We start from the raw sequence: 21,760 nt of genomic DNA, 5'->3' as shown, positions 1-21,760 counted from the left end.
ATGATTTCCTTTAGTGCTTGTTTGATCTTTTACAGGATTAAATTAAAGTATCTATCATCCTACATTCAAATTAATACGTGTAATTATAAACGAAAAATATATATAAAATTGATATCGAGTTGAATTTGGAGATTAATGCGGTTATTGTATTAACTAATGCCATCTTATCTCTTAGTCAATTATAGAATATATTTTATTACATTTATTGTTACTTGAAAATGTATGAATACATCTTAATAAAACAACAACAACAACAACAACAACAACACTAACTTTCGCTTGGTTCGTTCTCGGACCACACTGTATTGGGAGACAGAGAATATTGACTGCCTCCACACATCACCATGAGGTTTTCCAATGTGCTTTGTCCTCATTCACACACTTTCCGGAAAAACTTTTCAGAGGGTCACCCATCCCTAAATTACTCCAGGCTAAACCATGGAGTTTTTATGGGTTAGGCTACCGAAAAGTAAATGCATTTTGGTGATATGAGTGGCCAAATCAATCCCTTTAAGCTATCATTCAACTATATCGTCTCATACCTATTGATAATGACCAATTTTACTTCATTATCCAACATCAAATTGATGGAATTTGTCAACTCTTCCTTTACTTTTAGTCTTGTTTAACTCAATTTCTTGTATTTGTAAGTGATTACATCATAAGTTGTAATTAGCCCTTTTGATGGCTAATCCCCATTCAAAGAAGCTGGGAGAAGATACTCACCAAAGAACATTGCCAAAACCCAAGAAAAGAGAGAAGAGTAGCTGAAAAGATGAAGAACCCAGGCTGCTGCAGAGAGTCACGCCGGGCGCCTACTGACCTAGGAGGCGCCGGGCGTGACAATGCTGACCGAGGACGCGCCTGGCGCCTGTCTGTCGGGCCGCCGGGCGCCACCTTTTCTGATCTGGCAGAAACAACTTATTTAGTTCTGGAACGCGAAGGGGTTTGCATCTTTGGCAGCCCAGACGTGATTTCTACACCTTAGAGTAGCTGGAGGCGATCTTGGAGCTGTGGAAACACTTCTCCTTCCACCTTGGGTCTTCTCACTTCTCCCATTTCATCAATTTGTAAGATCAAGCTCTCCATGACAATGGAGAGCTAGTTTCATTATTGTTGGGGATTGATGTAATCACGGATCTTTTGTGCTAATTACAGTTGAATTGATTGATTATATGTCTATTCCATTGATTTCTAGTGTTTAATTCCTTCTCTTAAAGCTTGTGATGTTGTGTTCCACCATTGCATGATTCTAGGGTTTGCTTGATATTGGGAAATGTTGTGTAAATCTGGAATTGGATTAAATACCTAAGGGAAATTGTATCTAGGGATAGAACTTGGACCTTTGGTTGTCTTAAATCTCAACTCTTAAAGCGGATGAACTTGTTAAAGTTTCTAAGGAATTAGAATTTATTAAGTAAGTCTAGGCTCTTTCTACCAAGGGATTGGGTTGGAGTAATTTAGTTGATTGACTTTGGTTAATTAATGGAAAGAAAGTGAATTGTTGCACAAAAGTGAAGTAGATGAGATCATATCCCCAATAATACCATTTCATACCATTTCTAATCACTCGCATTTCTAGCGTTTAAGTTATCAAAGATCAACTTTTATCATTCTTGCATTATCTTTAATTTAATTGCATGAGAATTCCAAAAACATGGAATCATTCTTTAGTCTAAATTAGTTAGATTTTATACGATTGTTTAGGACACGAGTCTCTTGGGAAAACGATACCCGGTCTTACCGGTTTATTACTTGAACGATTCGGTACACTTGCCGAAGTCTCAACAAGTATCTTCTCCCAGCTTCTTTGAATGGGGATTAGCCATCAAAAGGGCTAATTACAACTTATGATGTAATCACTTACAAATACAAGAAATTGAGTTAAACAAGACTAAAAGTAAAGGAAGAGTTGACAAATTCCATCAATTTGATGTTGGATAATGAAGTAAAATTGGTCATTATCAACTCCCCCAAACTTAGAACCTTGCTTGTCCTCAAGCAAAAGGTAAACAATTCTAGAATACAATCATTTAAATGCATTGGTTTCAAATTTGAGATAACCTTTAAGTTCAAGAAGTGAAAATCTTGCGTTAGCATCTAATAGAAAGAACATAATGGATATATACAGCTGTCATCAATCAAGCACAACAGAGGTGTTCACCTATCAACAATTATGATCACAATGCAAAGGGTGCAAAAGAAATCAACAACCATGACAGAGTGTTTCACTTGATGTATGGAATCAATCCTCACCTGGAAAGTGTTTCACTCTAATGCACTGGTGTATAGGGGTGTATAACGCTCACTCTACAATCATATTATCACACAATTTAACTTTGCCTTTCGTTTCAATCAATTCAAAACAATTTACACGCAAGTTGATGTCACAAGGACTTTGATTGGCTTGTGTTGTGGTTGGGCTAAGAAAGAATCATGGTTTTTCTGGAGATCAACGGTTCTTGAGCTGAGAAATTACCTAATTCACTTCATGCATATAAGCTTCTCCTTTGCTCCTCATGTATCATAACCAATTTCAAACTTACACCCAACTGTTTTTCATTCAGTACTTTTCTTTTTCTCTTTTTCTTACTTTTCCATCTTTGTCTTTTTCTCAATACACCATCATTTCCCCCAAACTTGGATTATTCTGTTATAATGCAGATGCATGTTCTATTCAGCTCAAGGTAAAAGGTTCAGGGAATTTTCAATAAGCTTAAGGTACAAAGAGGAAAGATCTTTTTACAATTATGGTTGAATGGCTAATGTGTATGTAAGGTGAGAAAAGAATACCTTGATCAAATTCAACAAGCAAGTAGATAGTTCAAATTATAGAAACTCAGGCAAAGTCAATTGTGATCTAGCATGATAGCAATCACACAGCAAAAGAATATGAGGCACTAAATCTCACCCTGTTAATTACGATTCCATACTCTGCTAAACACAATGTCATGAATTTTGACTGCAATCGACTCCCCAAGCATTAGCATAACTCAGTGAACACATCACAATCAATGCTCAATCAAATAAGCTATTTCCACACGTTCAATCACGTACAGAAAGCATAACAACCAGATTTTCACACAACAACTCATACTGTCAAACCAAGTGCATAAAAGATGTTTATGAACCTAAACGTAAAATAAAGACAGAAAACAGAAGAAAAAATAAAGAAAAAAAAACGACTCCTGCTGTGATGGCTATCAGTCAGTCTGAGTCCTCGTCCTCGTCTACCTCGTCATCATCCTCCTCCTCGTCGTCATCGTCATCCTCATCCATACAGCTGGAGGTGATGGTGGTGGCAGAGGACGTCGGGGAATAGGTCGCTGTCTGGCATGTCTCCTCGGCGATCTCGGTGGTGGGCTGGCAACTCCATCATCTGCATCCAAACAAAATTGGGTATAATACCCCATATCAATCGGTCTCCTGGGATGCTCGAACGGGGGAATAGTAGTGTCTACTCCTTCTTGCTTGCAGAGATGTGTGATCAGAGACGGATGTCCAAGGGGAGCTTTGGTTGAATTCGCACAGTTGCGTATCTCATTAGCTATTAATTTCCCCAGGTTTACAGAGCGTCCAGTGAGAATAGCATATAAGATGACAGCTCTGTTAACCGTGACATCAGAGACATGTGTGCACGGTGAAATGTTGGAATGCACCAGAGGCATCCATAGACGGCTGAGAGAACTGAGGTGTACCCTCTTGATATGAAGAGGTTGTTGCTGCCTATTTCTTTGGAATGTGCCTCCTGTAATACATAAGGCTTGCTCAATGTCCTCATGGTCTAGCTCAGTCGCCATCAACTCGGCGTAACCACATAACTCATCATCATCTTCCCACTCCGTGTTGAGGAACTCATTTATAGTGTCAGCATCGAATGAAATCCGCTTACCACGCACATAACTCCAGAAGGGTTCTGTGTCCGGAGAGAAGGATTTGGCGTTGGCATAGAATTCCTGGACAATGGCTATATTGGCAGGTTCTGGGTATGTGGTTAAATGGCTCCATTGCCTCTCCATAATCTCATTGGAGAAGTCTGGCACATCTTGAGGTAGAAGGGTGACTTTCCTCTCCATCAAAAGTTTTCTGTTCTGGACATTGGAGAAGTGCTTCTTATGGTCCTTGGTTAAGAAGATATCAGAGTATATCTTCTCTTTCCTTCTGTTTTCCCTTAGACCAGCAGTGGTCTTAATCCTCTTGGACCCAGATGAAGAAGCCATAACTGCAAAATAAGGTAGAGTTCAAGAAGATAAATGCGTTTAGATTCATGAGTAAATTCATCATTAGCTTACATCATGATGTACCAAATGCTTTCAATGGTACAGTTTGATTGTATGAGATTAAGTTTAGATGATGTAATGATGCATAACTCAGTGAAAACAAATCATCAATAGCCAAAGCACAAGCAAAACTCCATGAATCAACACACTTTTGTTACTTTAAAATAGGTCAAACTCAGATATAATCACAGCTCAATCAAAAATTCATCAAAAACAACATTTAAACAACACACAAAAGCTGCAGGACACACAAAAATGAACATCAAAGCTGGGCAGGGAAAGTCGCGCCCGGCGCCGCACAGCCTGCAGGCGCCTGGCGCGACATGCAGAATTGGGGCAAACCCAGATTCTGCATTCCAGCCACTGTGATTGTGTGTGTGTGTTCGAATTTGTCTATGAAAGCAAAAAGTTGAATCCTAACCAGCAGCTATCACAGATAACACTCAAATTGAACTGAAATTAAACTACCCTAGGTCAAAATCAAAACTTCTAAATGCTAAACAACCAAGATTAGGCATTGCGAAAACTATGGCCATAGTAAAGAGTAAACAACCTACTTGATATGCAGAGAAGATGATTAACTAGGTTTTGAGACTTTTGAATTTGGGGAGTGCTTGGATTGAGATGGCCCGAGAGATGAACAATGGGTGCAGCAGAGTGAGTGTGGTGGTGGAGAGTGAAGAAGTAGATGAGGCCGTGAAGTGGGGAAGGATTAGAAGGGGTGATTGTGTGTGGGAGGAGTTTCGGAACTGAGAGGAGTGTTAGGGTGAGTGTGGGGTGAAAAGAATTTGATGGTCCAAGCCCACTGTGCACTTAGATTTAAGTGAGAAAATCTGCTGCAGAAGTCGCGCCGGGCGCCTGATAGGTCATGCGGCGCCGGGCGTGGGATCGTGACCCAGCCAGATGCTGAATCTGAGAAGTGATGGTTAGAGTGGACGATCTGGCGCCAGGCGCCCTCTAGTGTAGGAGGCGCTGGGCGTGAGTTTCTGCAGAATTATGTAGAAACTGATTTCCAAGCTACCTAACTCGGGTTTTTGTGAATTTGAACTTCAAATCACTTGAGATGCTCCAGAATTATATATTATCATTAAACAAACTTGTTCAAAACCCAAGGAATTGAATTTGAGCACTCAAGTTGGAAATTGAAGTCGTTCTTTCAAAACTTTACAATTCCACAAGTTAGGCAACATTTTTGGCTAATGGCTTGAGTAAGGTAATTTGAAATCAAGTAAAAACAGCCCAGAAAATAGCCAAAACAGTTTCACATCTCTAATTCACATCAATGCACTAAATCCTTCAACAATCTAACAATCAACTCAAAAATTCACCTTGGTTGTTCTTCACACAAGCATGGTTTAAAACAAAGACAACACACTACACATAAAAACATACAATCAAACAACACTCAACAATTAAAAACAAACAAGAGAAAAGGTTAGAAAGCTGGGTTGCCTCCCAGTAAGCGCTTGTTTAACGTCATTAGCTTGACACCATTAAGCTCAAGGGTCAGAGAGGTGGATGATTGTGGTGAGACGTTGGATCTCACCACCCATGTAATGTTTCAATCTCTGCCCATTAACCACCCAACTTCTTGCTGGATCATCTGAAGTAGGGTCAACCAATTCGATTGCTCCATGAGGTTTTACCTCCTTGATGGTGAAGGGTCCGGACCACTTTGACTTCAACTTTCCTTGAAAGATCTTGAATCTAGAATTGAAAAGGAGAACTTGCTGGCCAGGTTGAAACTCTCTCTTTAAGAGCTTTTTGTCATGATATAACTTGACCTTCTCTTTGTAGTTCTTGGAGTTATCATAAGCTGTCAATCTCATTTCTTCCAACTCCTGTAATTGCAGCTTCCTCCTTTCTGCAGACAAGGTAGAGTCAAAGTTCAAAAACTTCAGGGCCCAATAAGCTTTATGTTCCATCTCCACCGGTAAATGACAAGATTTGCCATAGACTAGTTGAAAGGGAGTCATCCCAACAGGTGTTTTCATTGCAGTCCTGTAAGCCCACAGAGCATCATCCAGCTTTAATGACCAATCCTTCCTTGAAGAAGAAACAGTTTTCTCAAGAATCCTTTTGATTTCTCTATTTGATACTTCTGCTTGCCCATTAGTTTGAGGATGATATGGGGAAGCAACTTTATGTTTCACCTCATAGTGTTTTAGTATCTTTTCAAGCTGATAGTTGCAGAAATGTGATCCTCCATCGCTGATAAGAATTCTTGGCACCCCAAATCTTGAGAATATATTTTTCCTCAAGAATTTAATCACAGTGGTTGCATCATTCTTCTGACATGCTACTGCTTCCACCCATTTGCTGACATAGTCTACTGCAACCAGAATATACTCATTAGTATAGGATGAAGGTAGGGGACCGACAAAATCAATACCCCAACAATCAAAAACCTCAACTTCCAGGATGCTTTGTAGTGGCATTTCATGCCTTCTTGAGATAGTGCCCACTCTTTGACATTTATCACAACGTTTGGCGTGGGCATAAGCATCCTTGAATATAGTAGGCCAGTAAAATCCAGATTGGAGGATTTTGGCAGCTGTTCTTTCACCATTGAAGTGTCCTCCATAAGGTGAGTTATGGCAATGCCACAAGATTCCTGCTGATTCTTCTTCAGTAACACACCGCCTCAAGAGATTGTCTGCTCCTAGTTTGAACAAATAGGGGTCATCCCAAACAAACTGCTTAGCATCATTTAAGAATTTCTTCTTTTGTTGCCATGAAAGATCATCTGGAAGGGTTCCCGCAGCTTTGAAATTAGCTATGTCAGCAAACCAGGGCCTTTGTTGGACCATCATCAAGTTTTCATCGTAAAACTCTTCACGGATTTCTCTTTCTTTAGTTGTAATTTCATCATTGACAAGTCTTGAGAGATGATCAGCAATGACATTTTCGCTTCCTTTCTTATCCCTGATCTCCAAATCAAATTCTTGCAACATAAGAACCCATCTTATCAATCTTGGTTTGGAATCAGGCTTGGTAAGCAAATACTTGATAGCAGCATGATCAGTGTAAATAATCACCTTTGATCCAATGAGATAGGGTCTGAACTTCTCTAAAGCATACACTATTGCCAAGAATTCTTTCTCAGTTGTGGCATAGTTCAATTGAGCTCCATTCAATACCTTGCTGGCATAGTAAATACTGTGAAACACCTTTCCTCTTCTTTGGCCTAGGACAGCACCTATGGCATAATCACTGGCGTCACACATCAACTCAAATTCTTGTTCCCAATTTGGACCAATTATCACCGGTGCAGAAATTAACTTGTCCTTGAGAACCTTAAATGCATTTAGACACTCTTTATCCAACACAAAAGGAGTGTCTTTTACTAAGAGGCTGCAGAGTGGCTTGGCAATCTTGGAGAAATCTTTGATGAATCTTCTATAGAAACCGGCATGACCAAGAAAGCTTCTGATTCCTTTCACATTTGTTGGTGGTGGCAGTTTTTCAATAACTTCCACTTTAGCTTTGTCAATTTCAATTCCTCTAGAAGAAATCTTATGACCTAGAACAATACCTTCAGTAACCATGAAATGGCATTTTTCCCAATTGAGAATAAGGTTTGTTTGAATGCATCTTTCAAGCACAATCTCCAGGTTTGATAAGCACAAGTCAAATGAGCTACCAAACACTGAAAAGTCATCCATAAATACTTCAATGCATTTTTCCACTAGGTCAGCAAAAATGGCTTACATACATCTCTGAAACGTTGCCGGTGCATTGCATAATCCAAAAGGCATCTTCCTATAAGCGAAAACACCAAAAGGACAAGTAAAAGCAGTCTTTTCTTGGTCTTTAGGATCTACCACAATTTGGTTATAACCAGAATAACCATCCAAGAAGCAATAGAAAGCTTGACCAGCTAACCTTTCTAACATTTGATCCATGAAAGGAAGGGGAAAATGATCCTTCCTTGTAGCCTTGTTCAACTTTCTATAGTCAATGCACATCCTCCACCCAGTTACTGTTCTTGTGGGTATGAGCTCATTTTTATCATTACACACTACGGTCATGCCACCTTTCTTTGGCACTACCTGTACTGGACTCACCCATGTGCTATCAGATATAGGATATATGATTCCAACTTCTAGCAATTTCAGAACCTCTTTTCTTACTTCTTCTTTCATTACAGGGTTCAATCTCCTCTGTGGTTGAGCTACTGGTTTGAAATCCTCCTCCATGAATATCTTGTGCATGCAGTAAGAAGGACTTATTCCTTTTAGATCAGATATTGACCACCCGATGGCTCCCTTATTGGCTTTGAGAACTTCAATTAATTTCTCCTCTTCTGCAGGAGATAAAGAATTGCTGATGATGACTGGTTTGCTACCCGCTTCTTCTAGAAACACATACTTCAAATGAGGGGGTAACATTTTCAACTCAAGTTTGCCATTTTTGACTTTTTCCTTGGAAGTTATATCTTCCATCTTTGCTTCATGAGGAGGAATTTCTTTCAGAGTATCCAAGTTAGTCAGGCATTCATCAATCAATTTTTCTTCTTCTTCATTAAGAGCTTCACAAGCATCAATAAGTGTCTTCTCCAGAGGGGATGAAACATATGCTATTTTCTCATTATTTGCACATACCTCATCCAGAACATCGACTTGAAAACATGCTTCATCGTCATTGGGGTGAGACATAGCTTCAAAAACGTTGAAATTCACTTCTTCATCCTGTACTCTCACCTTGAGTTTGCCATTGTCTACATCAATTAGAACTCTTGCAGTCTTCATGAATGGTCTACCCAGAATGAGAGGAACCTCAGTATCCTCCTCCATCTCCATTATTACAAAGTCCACTGGAAAGACAAATTTGTCAACTTTAACAAGCACATCTTCCACCACCCCATGAGGGTATTTAATAGATCTGTCTGCTAATTGTAAAGTCATCCTTGTAGGTTTCAGATCTAACTCTCCAATCTTTCTGAACATAGAGAGGGGCATTAGATTGATGCTTGCTCCCAAATCAATCAGAGCTTTCCCAATAGCTAGATTCCCTATAGTGCAAGGGATAGTAAAACTGCCCGGATCTTTGAATTTTGGTGGGAGAAGCTTTTGGATGATAGCACTACAGTTGCCTTGTACTTCAATGGTCTCTGCTTCAATATACTTTTTCTTCTTCGTGAGTAAATCCTTCATGAAGCGAGAATAAGCTGGAATCTGTTGAAGAGCTTCAGAGAAGGGAATCTTTATTTCCAGCTTCTTGAATATATCTAAGAATCGCTCAAATTGCTTCTCCTTCTCTTTTCTTGTATACACCTTTGGATATGGCAGGTGTTTCACTATTTCTTTTTCTTTTTGAGGTATTTCTTTTTCTTGTCTTTTATTAGTCTCTTCTTCTTTTCTAACATCTTCTTCTTCACTTTCTCTTTCTTTTTGATTTTCTTCTTCTATCTGGTTCTTTTCTTCTCTTCTTGTACTTTCTTTCTCAGTTATTCTTATTTCCTTCCCGCTTCTAGTGGTTATAGCTTTGCATTCTTCCTTTGGATTTGTTTGAGTATTAGCAGAGAATTGACCACCTTGTTGATTTGCCAATTGCTTGGCCAACTGACCTACTTGCACTTCTAAATTTTTGATTGAAGCGTCAGTGTTTTTCTGATTTTGGATGGATTGTTGTATAAACATCTGCAAAGCATCCTCTAATTTCGCTGTTCGGTCATTTTGAGATGCATACTGTTGCCCAGGTTGATAAGAATTTCTACTACCTGAAGCTCCCTGTGCTTGTCTCCATCCTTGATTTGCAGGATTAGGAAAAGAATTGTTGAAGAAATTTTGACGTCCTTGGTTCCCCATATAGTTGACTTCTTCAGATTGGGAACTACCAGGAACTTGACAATGACCATTAGGATGATCATCTCCACAGAAATCACATCTCATGACCTGATGATGTGGTTGTGACTGAGCTTGCAGTGCTTGTAACTGCTGAGGTAACCTAGCCATGCTTTGAGTTAACAGCTCCATTTGTTGAGAAAGAAGCTTGTTTTGAGCAAGTAGTGCATCTTGAGCACTAAGTTCATACACCCCTCTCCTCTGTGCTGGAATCCTCCCATGTTGGCTTCTCATGTCGGTAGAAGCCATATTTTCTATGACAGCTATGGCTTCATCAGCAGTCTTGAAAAGTACGGAACCACCAAAAGATGCGTCTAGTATCATCTTAGTATGAGGTTGCAAACCATTACAGAAAGTTTGCACTTGCATTTCTAGACTGAATCCATGGCTGGGACACTTTCTCAATAAAGACTTGAATCTTTCCCAGGCTTCACATAGTGGTTCCTCTACTCCTTGTACGAAGGTAGCAATGGCAGCTTTCACCTCTGTGCTCTTTGATGGTGGAAAGAAGCGTGCTAGAAATTTGTATTCCACATCCTCCCAGCTTGTAAGACTTTGATTAGGCTGCGATTGGAGCCAAGCCTTTACTTTGCCATTCAAGGAAAATGGGAAGAGTCTCATGTACAATGCTTCTTCATCCTCCCCTTGTACACCCATAGTACCACATAACTCATAGAAGGTGATCAAGTGCGCATGAGGGTCTTCATTGTCCAGGCCAGAAAATTGGTTTGAACTGATGAGCTGGAGTAGAGCAGGCTTCATTTCTGCCAGCTTGTCACTCATAGTGGGCCTCACAATGCTTGAGAAATTTCTCGGGCTTGTGTAGGTTATTGAGTCCCCTATGGTTCTCCTTGGAGGTGGTCCTGCGCCAGCCATCCCGTTCACAGAAGAAGAATCAAAAGATTCTATTTCTTGATTGTTGAAAGAAGATGAAGATTGCGGGGCAGCTTGTTGACTCAGAGCTCGCTGTCTCCTGGTGTCACTATTGTTTCTACGAGCTGTTTTCTCGATCTCAGGGTCCACAAGTAGTGGTTCAGATGACACAGTCCTCCTTGTACGAATGTTTCCCTGCATACACTAGAAAACAACCAAACTCGTGCCACAAATCAGCCCAAAAATAAAGATAATAATTACAAAAAAAATTAGAAAATTATACACAAAAAGATAAAGCCTAAATCGGTTAAAAATCACACAAAAGTCTAGTTTTAACACGGGTCCCCGGCAGCGGCGCCAAAAACTTGTTGAGACTTCGGCAAGTGTACCGAATCGTTCAAGTAATAAACCGGTAAGACCGGGTATCGTTTTCCCAAGAGACTCGTGTCCTAAACAATCGTATAAAATCTAACTAATTTAGACTAAAGAATGATTCCATGTTTTTGGAATTCTCATGCAATTAAATTAAAGATAATGCAAGAATGATAAAAGTTGATCTTTGATAACTTAAACGCTAGAAATGCGAGTGATTAGAAATGGTATGAAATGGTATTATTGGGGATATGATCTCATCTACTTCACTTTTGTGCAACAATTCACTTTCTTTCCATTAATTAACCAAAGTCAATCAACTAAATTACTCCAACCCAATCCCTTGGTAGAAAGAGCCTAGACTTACTTAATAAATTCTAATTCCTTAGAAACTTTAACAAGTTCATCCGCTTTAAGAGTTGAGATTTAAGACAACCAAAGGTCCAAGTTCTATCCCTAGATACAATTTCCCTTAGGTATTTAATCCAATTCTAGATTTACACAACATTTCCCAATATCAAGCAAACCCTAGAATCATGCAATGGTGGAACACAACATCACAAGCTTTAAGAGAAGGAATTAAACACTAGAAATCAATGGAATAGACATATAATCAATCAATTCAACTGTAATTAGCACAAAAGATCCGTGATTACATCAATCCCCAACAATAATGAAACTAGCTCTCCATTGTCATGGAGAGCTTGATCTTACAAATTGATGAAATGGGAGAAGTGAGAAGACCCAAGGTGGAAGGAGAAGTGTTTCCACAGCTCCAAGATCGCCTCCAGCTACTCTAAGGTGTAGAAATCACGTCTGGGCTGCCAAAGATGCAAACCCCTTCGCGTTCCAGAACTAAATAAGTTGTTTCTGCCAGATCAGAAAAGGTGGCGCCCGGCGGCCCGACAGACAGGCGCCAGGCGCGTCCTCGGTCAGCATTGTCACGCCCGGCGCCTCCTAGGTCAGTAGGCGCCCGGCGTGACTCTCTGCAGCAGCCTGGGTTCTTCATCTTTTCAGCTACTCTTCTCTCTTTTCTTGGGTTTTGGCAATGTTCTTTGGTGAGTATTGATAATGACCAATTTTACTTCATTATCCAACATCAAATTGATGGAATTTGTCAACTCTTCCTTTACTTTTAGTCTTGTTTAACTCAATTTCTTGTATTTGTAAGTGATTACATCATAAGTTGTAATTAGCCCTTTTGATGGCTAATCCCCATTCAAAGAAGCTGGGAGAAGATACTCACCAAAGAACATTGCCAAAACCCAAGAAAAGAGAGAAGAGTAGCTGAAAAGATGAAGAACCCAGGCTGCTGCAGAGAGTCACGCCGGGCGCCTACTGACCTAGGAGGCGCCGGGCGTGACAATGCTGACCGAGGACGCGCCTGGCGCCTGTCTGTCGGGCCGCCGGGCGCCACCTTTTCTGATCTGGCAGAAACAACTTATTTAGTTCTGGAACGCGAAGGGGTTTGCATCTTTGGCAGCCCAGACGTGATTTCTACACCTTAGAGTAGCTGGAGGCGATCTTGGAGCTGTGGAAACACTTCTCCTTCCACCTTGGGTCTTCTCACTTCTCCCATTTCATCAATTTGTAAGATCAAGCTCTCCATGACAATGGAGAGCTAGTTTCATTATTGTTGGGGATTGATGTAATCACGGATCTTTTGTGCTAATTACAGTTGAATTGATTGATTATATGTCTATTCCATTGATTTCTAGTGTTTAATTCCTTCTCTTAAAGCTTGTGATGTTGTGTTCCACCATTGCATGATTCTAGGGTTTGCTTGATATTGGGAAATGTTGTGTAAATCTGGAATTGGATTAAATACCTAAGGGAAATTGTATCTAGGGATAGAACTTGGACCTTTGGTTGTCTTAAATCTCAACTCTTAAAGCGGATGAACTTGTTAAAGTTTCTAAGGAATTAGAATTTATTAAGTAAGTCTAGGCTCTTTCTACCAAGGGATTGGGTTGGAGTAATTTAGTTGATTGACTTTGGTTAATTAATGGAAAGAAAGTGAATTGTTGCACAAAAGTGAAGTAGATGAGATCATATCCCCAATAATACCATTTCATACCATTTCTAATCACTCGCATTTCTAGCGTTTAAGTTATCAAAGATCAACTTTTATCATTCTTGCATTATCTTTAATTTAATTGCATGAGAATTCCAAAAACATGGAATCATTCTTTAGTCTAAATTAGTTAGATTTTATACGATTGTTTAGGACACGAGTCTCTTGGGAAAACGATACCCGGTCTTACCGGTTTATTACTTGAACGATTCGGTACACTTGCCGAAGTCTCAACACCTATACAGTCTCTAGATCCCTCTCATTCCGGTGTATGTTCGATTCATCCATGTGTCCCTCCCACTGGAAGCCTACCAGGAGCCACTCCTTGTCAGTGCCCCTTGCACTTCGGCTTAGGGATGGCAAAAAAATCCGCGTCCGTGGATATCTGCGGATAAAATCCGTGACGGATAGTTGATACCCGCGGATATTTACTACCCGCAACCCGCGGGTAGCGGATATTTTAATACCCGCTTATAAACGGGTCGGGTGCGGGTATTATACTATCCGTACCCGCGGATACCCGTTACCCGCAAAAAATAAAAATAAAAATTTAATTTATATTTTATTAAGTTAAATTTATTTAAAATTAACATTAATTTATATTTTACAAGATTAAATTTAATTAAAATTGAATTTAAATTTAAATTTAATTTAATTTATATTATATTTTATATATTTTTTGTAATTCTATTTAAATTATTTTAATAATTTATTAAAATATATTTTTTTTTAAATATTTGCGGGTATCTGCGGATATCCACGGGTATCTGCGGATATCCACGGGTTTTAAAATACTCGCGGATATTTTTTAAGCGGGTATCCGTGTGGGTAGCGGGTGAATTTTTTTTGTCGCGTCAGGTTGCGAGTAGGCACTATCCGTGCCCGACCCGTTGTCATCCCTATTCGTGCTTCTTGCACCGGCGATCACTCCTCGCCCTCGTCAGTGTCCGGGTGTCACATGAATAATGTAAGACACATGAAAAATATTTACCTAAATAGTAACAATTTTATTACTAGTAGTAATAATTTTTTTTGTGAATGGAAAATATAATAAGTTTATAAAATGTAGAAAGCTAAATAAGAAATTTTGGTAGCTTAAATGGTAAAAAATTGTGGGGATTTCAAGAACATGGGTTCAAACTTCTTTCTACCTTTTTCTAAAAAAAAAAAAATAAAATATTGATAGTGGATAAAGCACTAATATTGATAGAGGTAGGGGAGCTAACCTTTCTAAGCTTTTATATTATATGTTGTTGTTTTGAATCTGTAAATAAGAAATTTGTTAAAACTACTTGAGGAACACTTTGGCTAAGGAAAGACTTGGTACTTAAGTTGTCCATTGTGACACACCTCTCTTACCTAGAAGTCTACTCGACAAGTTTTTAACTTAAATCTTGTTGAACAGATTATGTACTGTTAAATTATTGTGCAATATATCTTGTTGGAATGAAAATTTCTGATGAATTCATGTTATTGTGGTAGATATGGAATTATGAATTTTAATTGTGATGGTAGGATAGAGGAATCTTAAAAACCAGAGTTGGTACATCCCTGATCATAGAGCAGTCCTGGTCAAATCCAGTAAGTTGTGACTAGTCATATGTACTGGCGTTTATGGTGAGTTTGATTCGTCAAACATTTGATTCTTCTCCGGTAACCATTTATGGTGATATTTTACTATCGGTTAAATATGTTTTTGGTCCCTTAACTTTCAGCGAAAATTGGAATTAGTCCTTTTTCAAAACTTTGGACTAATTTAGTCCCCAAACTTTAAAAATATGTGAATTTAGTCCTTTTAACCAATTTTTGTTAACTTTATTTGATGTTTCAAACGCATTTCTCAGTGAACATTGAAGCAAAAATGTGTCAAACGGTGTAAACAACTCAAATGCTATCATGAAACGCGCTTGAAACATCAAATAAACCTAACAAAATTTAGTTAAAAGGACTAAATTCACACATTTCTAAAGTTTGGGGACTAAATTAGGCCAAAGTTTTGAAGAGGGACTAATTCCAATTTTCACTGAAAGTTAAGAGACCAAAAATATATTTAACCCTTTTAGTATTGTTAATTTATTTTGTGATATATTTATTTTGTATAATTTCTGCAATGGATTTTATTGGATTTGAATTTATGCATCTGAACATAATATGAGTATTATGGAAAGATTTTGTAAGAGTATAATATGAGTTAAAGAATATGAGAATGGTATGAGTATCGTAGAGAGATTCAGTAACTATTGTATTCACGACTATTTACGCATCAGACGGAGAGTATATATCTATATATATACACACACTAAAGAAAATGCTTAACATTATAATAACTTTTCAGATACTTAGAGGGTTGACTCACACGCCACTCTTTTATTAACACTCACATTTATTACATTTGTTTCTTTGAAGACCATTTTCTTAGGAAGATGCCAAGTTTTTCTCTCTAATAATCTTAATAAAAGCTACCATTTTCTCGTGGTCTGGGAGATTTTCTTTAATAACAGGAACATTCTTGAAATTATTATACCAGGAACACAGCTGAGGGAATTTCTCATCTTGAAGGACCTTCGCTCCAATAATATCTTCTGCAACCTCAAGAAATTTGAACATGGACCCAAAAGCTATGTCCACAATGTTAATAATTTCTCCCCCAAAAATTTTCTTCTCATCACCAAAACACTGAGTCTCAACAACCATGAAATGCTTCCATAGATTCTCCATGCTCTTTTCTCGTTCTTCATCAGTAATGCTACGGAAGAATTTCACACCTGCAGCGAACTTCAAAAGTTCATCCGACACAAGTGTCATTTAGCAAGGTTCACTGAATTAATTATTGCTAATGTAATAAAATGAAGATTATAGTTGTATAGATGCACAGACTCATGATGATAATGAAAAACTAAAAACTAGAAATGTGGAGGTTTTGAAGAAGTACCATTTCTTCAGTATAATTAACCCAAAACCGTGCCAAAGCTCTGTTGTAGGGATCAGAAGGAAGCAATGGGTTGTGTGGCCAAATCTGATCTATGTATTCAACAATAATCATGGACTCACATAAAGGTTTTTCATTATGAACTAGCACTGGAGTTTTCTTGTGCACTGGGTTGTATTCAAGAAGTTGAACACTCTTGTTGTAGCGATCTTCCTCTATATTCTCATATGGTATATCCTTTAACTTCAAGGTCCATACCACCCTTAAAGTAAAGGGACTATACCAAAATCCATGAAGCCTCACCTCTCCCATTTTGCCTTATTTTTCCAAATCCAACACTAACCTATTTATATCAGACTCATCTATCCATGGGGTTATCCGATCTACCACAACTTTCACAAATAAAATAAATATTAATTGCCAATAAAAGTTTCAACAACGAAAAGTATAAAAAAAATGTAAATCTGCTGGAATCCGTGTAGTAGGAGGACTCTTTATTGATTGTTACTTGAAACATTATTTTCATAATAAATTATAGATGTGTTAGAATGTTAATTGTTTTCCCAACAATGATTAAATTCTTAATCTTTAATATTTCAGAGAAGTTAAATCCTTGAATATACAATAAAATCAATTATAAAGTAAAAAAGAAATTTTAACTTCAAATATTATATTACCTTTTATATATAGTATACTATTTGATGATAAAATTTCCTAATTTTTGTACAAGGTTATTAGTCCTTGCGTAAAATACATGAGTTTTGGTATTTAAGGTTCATAATATTATAGTATATAGGCCTTATCTAGTCAACGGGAGTTGTCGTAATGGCTTACGTCACAAATGAATAAATATGTCCTTGCATATTTTATATCGTAATGATTTTTATTATTTTAATATAATAATCTTGTCATTTCTAAGAATATTATCTCTTCAGACCAACTTTTTATTCTCTTTCTTTCATACTTTTATCTGTTAACTATAGAAATGAAAAGTAAACAAATCAAAATGAAAGTTCAACTTTTTTTTTCTTATTCCAATTTTAAAAAATTAATACAGAATAAAGAAAACTATCTATTAATGATGTTTATACCATTTAAAAAAATAGAGTATGAACTTAAAGAAATGGAAATGGGTATAACAAAGACACTGATATTAATTTAGTAGTGAGAAATATAATTAAAACATTAATAATATGTTGAGAGTGAAAAATAATTTTATCACTTAATCATAAATCATCAAGTATGATAAATTTATTATTTTTATATTTATTATTGAAAAAACTATTTTTATAATTAGTAAACTACTTTATTAACAACTAAATAATTTAAACAATATATATAAAGTTTTTAAGTCAAAATCCTTTATTATACTTATTAAGGAAAAGAAAAAAGAGGCAAATAGCGTAAGTCTCAGTGAAGATTGTAAACCTACTCTGGCTGGCTGACTGAATTTTTTTACAGCCGCCAAAGAATTTTCAAAGTGAAATAAAATATACAGCAGAGGTTTGAAGTTTGTTTTTATATTCAACTTTTTGCTTGAATCAAATGCAAAGATCAAAATGAGATTAAGTTTGATTGATTTTAATTTAATATAAAAATTGAATTCATTAAATTAATATACGGTAGGTAACTTGTTGAATATATTTTAAAATTTACTAAATATTTTATTAGAAAAAATATAAAAAAAAGTAAATATATGGCTATTTTTTGTATGATTATAAATATATATATACTTTTAACTTTCTTTCATATTTATGAATAAATTACGTAATTTTATGTTATAATATAAGTTTATTATCATGCTTTAATAAATATAAACATGCTATACTTATAATATAATAATTAAATCATCAAAAAACTGCTATATAATATTATACGCAGATATAATATGTCGTTGGATTTGTTTTTCATCTTTAATTTAAATCAAACAAAAAAAACAGAAGTATAATAAAAATTAATTTAGATTAAATATCAAGTTTTTTTATATTGAGTTTTGATTATTTTTAAATTGGTTAAACGATTTTTAATGTTAAAAAAATATCTACAAAACTATGATGTCTAACTTAAATAATTAGAATACAAATGACATTTTTTATAACAAAATGGTGTAACCATTTTTAAAATAATCGAAAAACTTAATTTAAAATATAACAAAACATGGAAAAATCTATTTTTTAAAGACAATTTTATTTTAAAAATTATACTTGTATAAATAGTTTTAATTTTGTTATGAATGAATGATTGTTAATTAATTTGTTATATTTACTTATATGATCGGTTCGATATAGTTATTTATATGATTAATTTGTTACAATTATTCATATAATTTATTACTCTTTACACTATTTAAATATTTGTATTAATTATTTGATTTGTATAATTTTTTAGTTACATTTTGTATCTATAAATAAAACTTTTACTAGTAGCAATATATAATGCACATAGAAAATTAGTTTACATTTTCTCTTATGTTCTCTTCCTCTTTTTTTTCTCTCTATATTATAAGCTTTATTTTATAACACGTTATCAAAACAATGTTCTAATCAACAACTAGTAGGAAAATTTTCTCTTTAAGAACAATCCTTTTGCAAACATTTTTTCTCTAAGGACAATGTTGTGGGAAAACTAAGACTCTTTTTAATCTTTTTCTCGTTTACAATTTTATCTTATATTTTTATTTTTGTGATAATAATTATTTGAATTTATCAATTTTTATCATGTCTAATTATTATTATTATAATAATTATTTATATTTAATTATTTTTTTAACATTTAATATTGTTATAGTAATTTTATAGTTTCATGCATGAAATAATTATTATAATATTTATGTGTTAGTTCTAATCATTTCAAACTTTATAAAATTTGAATTTGTGGCCCTATATTACGAGAAAGAATTATTTATATTGAATATAGATATTAGATGATGAAATACATTTATATATAATGGGTTTTGGTGATGTCACTAAAGAAAGAAATAAAACATTGGAGTAATTAATTTGCTTTTACAATAATTTTACAATAATAATATCGTGAAAAGGATTTCACAATTCTAAAATTATTTATATCTTGTAGTTGAACAAAACAATAAGATTTTGATGAAAAAAAATCTCAATTGATTATATGTTTCATTCCCAAAAGTGAATGCAACAATTATCTAATTCTTTTTTTCATGGTTATGATCGTGGCCTTGTTCGTCGTGTTAGTGATTGGTGGTAGATATTATTATAAAGAAAATTTCAAAAAGAAATTTATCATATTAAGTGGAACAATAATGTTAACAAAGAAAAAAATAATGACAAATAAGATAGAAAATATATGTTATAATTGTGGTAACAAAGGCTATTAGAGTCATACTTATCATACACCAAAACATCTTAAAAGCAAGGAAATATAAAAACTTTGTTTATGAAGATGATGCTTTTTTTTATAATTATGATGAAATGGATGCTACTGATTTTGATAGTGTAGTTTTCTTGTTAAACTAGAATGAAACATTGATGACTCATCGGTGATGAAAATGTTGATAAATAAATTTTCTTTTATATAAAATGACAGAAGAAATTTTTACGTGACAAAGTTTTTAATTCATTTTTATTATGATTTAATTTAAGGTGAATTTTCTATGACTCTTTTATTGTATATATTAGTTTAAAATATGTGTGTCTGATGTTGATATTATGTATAGATATAAACATAATTTTTCTTTTGTTTCTAAAATGTATATATGAACTGAATGTATAATGAATATTTATTATTGTGTAGATCTAGTAAATCTAAATTGTATAAAGTAATTCTATAATCTAAATAATAACCCATGCCGTTTTAATTTATTATTTTTAAGAACATAATTGATATCACATTTTTCTGGAAAATTCAGGGTTAATGCACAAAATTTGACTACAAATTTATAAATATTTTAGGTAACATGTGGATCAAGGGATCAATGTTTACAATACAGAATTTTATTTAGAAAAGGTTTAATTTTATATACGATTAATATCTAAAACAGTATTTTGATGACTGTGATTAAAATTCTAAATATTTTATTAAAATAATTTTTTATGAAACTATATATATGTTTAAAAAAATTGGTTTCAGATAATTTTTTTCTAGTTCCATGCTCTAGATCACTCGTAATAAAAGAAAAAGAAAAAGAAAAAAGTATTAATTAGTCACTAAGATATTTGCATATGCTCTTTTATGACTTTTGAATGCTGATATATATATATATATATATATATATATATATATATATATATATATATATATATATATATATATATATTAAAGCTAATTAATATGTTTAGATTACTATTAACAAGACTAAAGAATTAGTTTCTAGTTCTTGGACTAGAAGAATAATTATGACAGAAAACATTAAAAGACAATAAAGTAGGTTCATAATTATGAATCCCAAACTTTCATTACTTTCATAATTATAGTTACACAAACCTAAGTTCAAGCCTTTATTACTTTCATAATTATAATGAAAGAAACCTAAATAAAAGGTGGTCATACATATAAGAGCTATACTATTTTTCTTTTCTCACGACGATGCCAGAATTTGTTCTCTACGAGGTGTAAGAAAAGCTACCATTTGATCCTGGTCAGGTAAGATTTCTGCGATGATTGGTTCAGATTTGAAGATATTAAACCATGAATACAAACGAGGGAATTTCTGTGCTTCAAGAATTTGCTCTTCAAAGATATCTTCCAACACAGTAATATATTTGATGATGGACCCAAAAGCCAAGTCCACAACATTAACACTCTCTCCTCCAAAGAATTTGTTTTCCTTACCAAAACACTGATCTTCCACAACTCTCAAATGCTCCCAAATATCCTCTATGGCCTTCTTTCTCTCTTCCACATTTTTGCTACGATAGAGTGCTCTGACTCCCTCGGTCTTTAAAAAATTGATACCAATGTTGTCGTGTCAGTATTATTAAACTATTATTAGATTATTATTAAAGTAATTGTGAATTGTGAAGTGAAAGTGATTACCAGATCATCAGAGTATTTGACCCAAAATCGTGCGAGAGCTCTGTGGTAGGGATGAGAAGGTAAGAGTGGATGTTGAGGCCAAACCTGATCGATGTATTCGATTATGAGCATGGATTCAGAAATGGGTTTTCCAGCATGAACGAGAACGGGGATTCTCTTGTAGACAGGATTGTATTGAAGCAGTTGAGGAGTTTTGTTGAATCGATCCTCTTCAATGTTCTCATACTCAATACCTTTCAGCTTTAAGCTCCACTTCACCCTCAATGCGAACGGACTGTACCAAAACCCATGTAGCTTCACCTCTCCCATTTTCTCTTTTTCTCATTCTCTTCATCTTCCTAACCCTCTCTTTATATATATTCATCCATGCCTTAAATTA

General features: G+C 35.2%; 2 protein-coding genes across 2 annotated transcripts; both read right to left on the bottom strand.

Annotated features, from left to right (window-relative positions):
• Positions 1 to 15,725: 15,725 nt before the first annotated feature.
• Positions 15,726 to 16,725, bottom strand: LOC108342478 (probable glutathione S-transferase). Its single transcript, XM_017580262.2, has 2 exons — positions 16,378 to 16,725; positions 15,726 to 16,220 (listed from the first exon to the last, which is right to left on the bottom strand). The coding sequence occupies exons 1-2, from the start codon at positions 16,684 to 16,686 to the stop codon at positions 15,861 to 15,863; spliced, it is 669 nt and encodes a 222-aa protein (XP_017435751.1). The 5' UTR covers positions 16,687 to 16,725; the 3' UTR covers positions 15,726 to 15,860.
• Positions 16,726 to 20,770: 4,045 nt separating this feature from the next.
• LOC108342304 (probable glutathione S-transferase) lies at positions 20,771 to 21,732 on the bottom strand. Its single transcript, XM_017580063.2, has 2 exons — positions 21,382 to 21,732; positions 20,771 to 21,283 (listed from the first exon to the last, which is right to left on the bottom strand). Exons 1-2 carry the CDS (start codon positions 21,688 to 21,690, stop codon positions 20,924 to 20,926), a joined length of 669 nt encoding a protein of 222 aa, XP_017435552.1. The 5' UTR covers positions 21,691 to 21,732; the 3' UTR covers positions 20,771 to 20,923.
• Between the last annotated feature and the right edge of the window lie 28 nt (positions 21,733 to 21,760).

This window comes from Vigna angularis, chromosome 3 (assembly GCF_016808095.1).
Source record: "Vigna angularis cultivar LongXiaoDou No.4 chromosome 3, ASM1680809v1, whole genome shotgun sequence".
NCBI classification, from domain to species: Eukaryota; Viridiplantae; Streptophyta; class Magnoliopsida; order Fabales; family Fabaceae; genus Vigna; species Vigna angularis.
The sequence above is the reverse complement of the archived record's forward strand: the minus strand, read 5'-3'. Positions and strand labels throughout refer to the sequence as shown.

Coding starts and splice junctions, on each gene's coding strand:
- LOC108342304 (XM_017580063.2), bottom strand. CDS start 21,690: ATGGGAGAGGTGAAGCTACATGGGTTTTGGTACAGTCCGTTCGCATTG. Junction 21,284..21,381: donor TCAAATACTCTGATGATCTG/GTAATCACTTTC, acceptor AATTTTTTAAAG/ACCGAGGGAGTCAGAGCACT.
- LOC108342478 (XM_017580262.2), bottom strand. CDS start 16,686: ATGGGAGAGGTGAGGCTTCATGGATTTTGGTATAGTCCCTTTACTTTA. Junction 16,221..16,377: donor TTAATTATACTGAAGAAATG/GTACTTCTTCAA, acceptor GAACTTTTGAAG/TTCGCTGCAGGTGTGAAATT.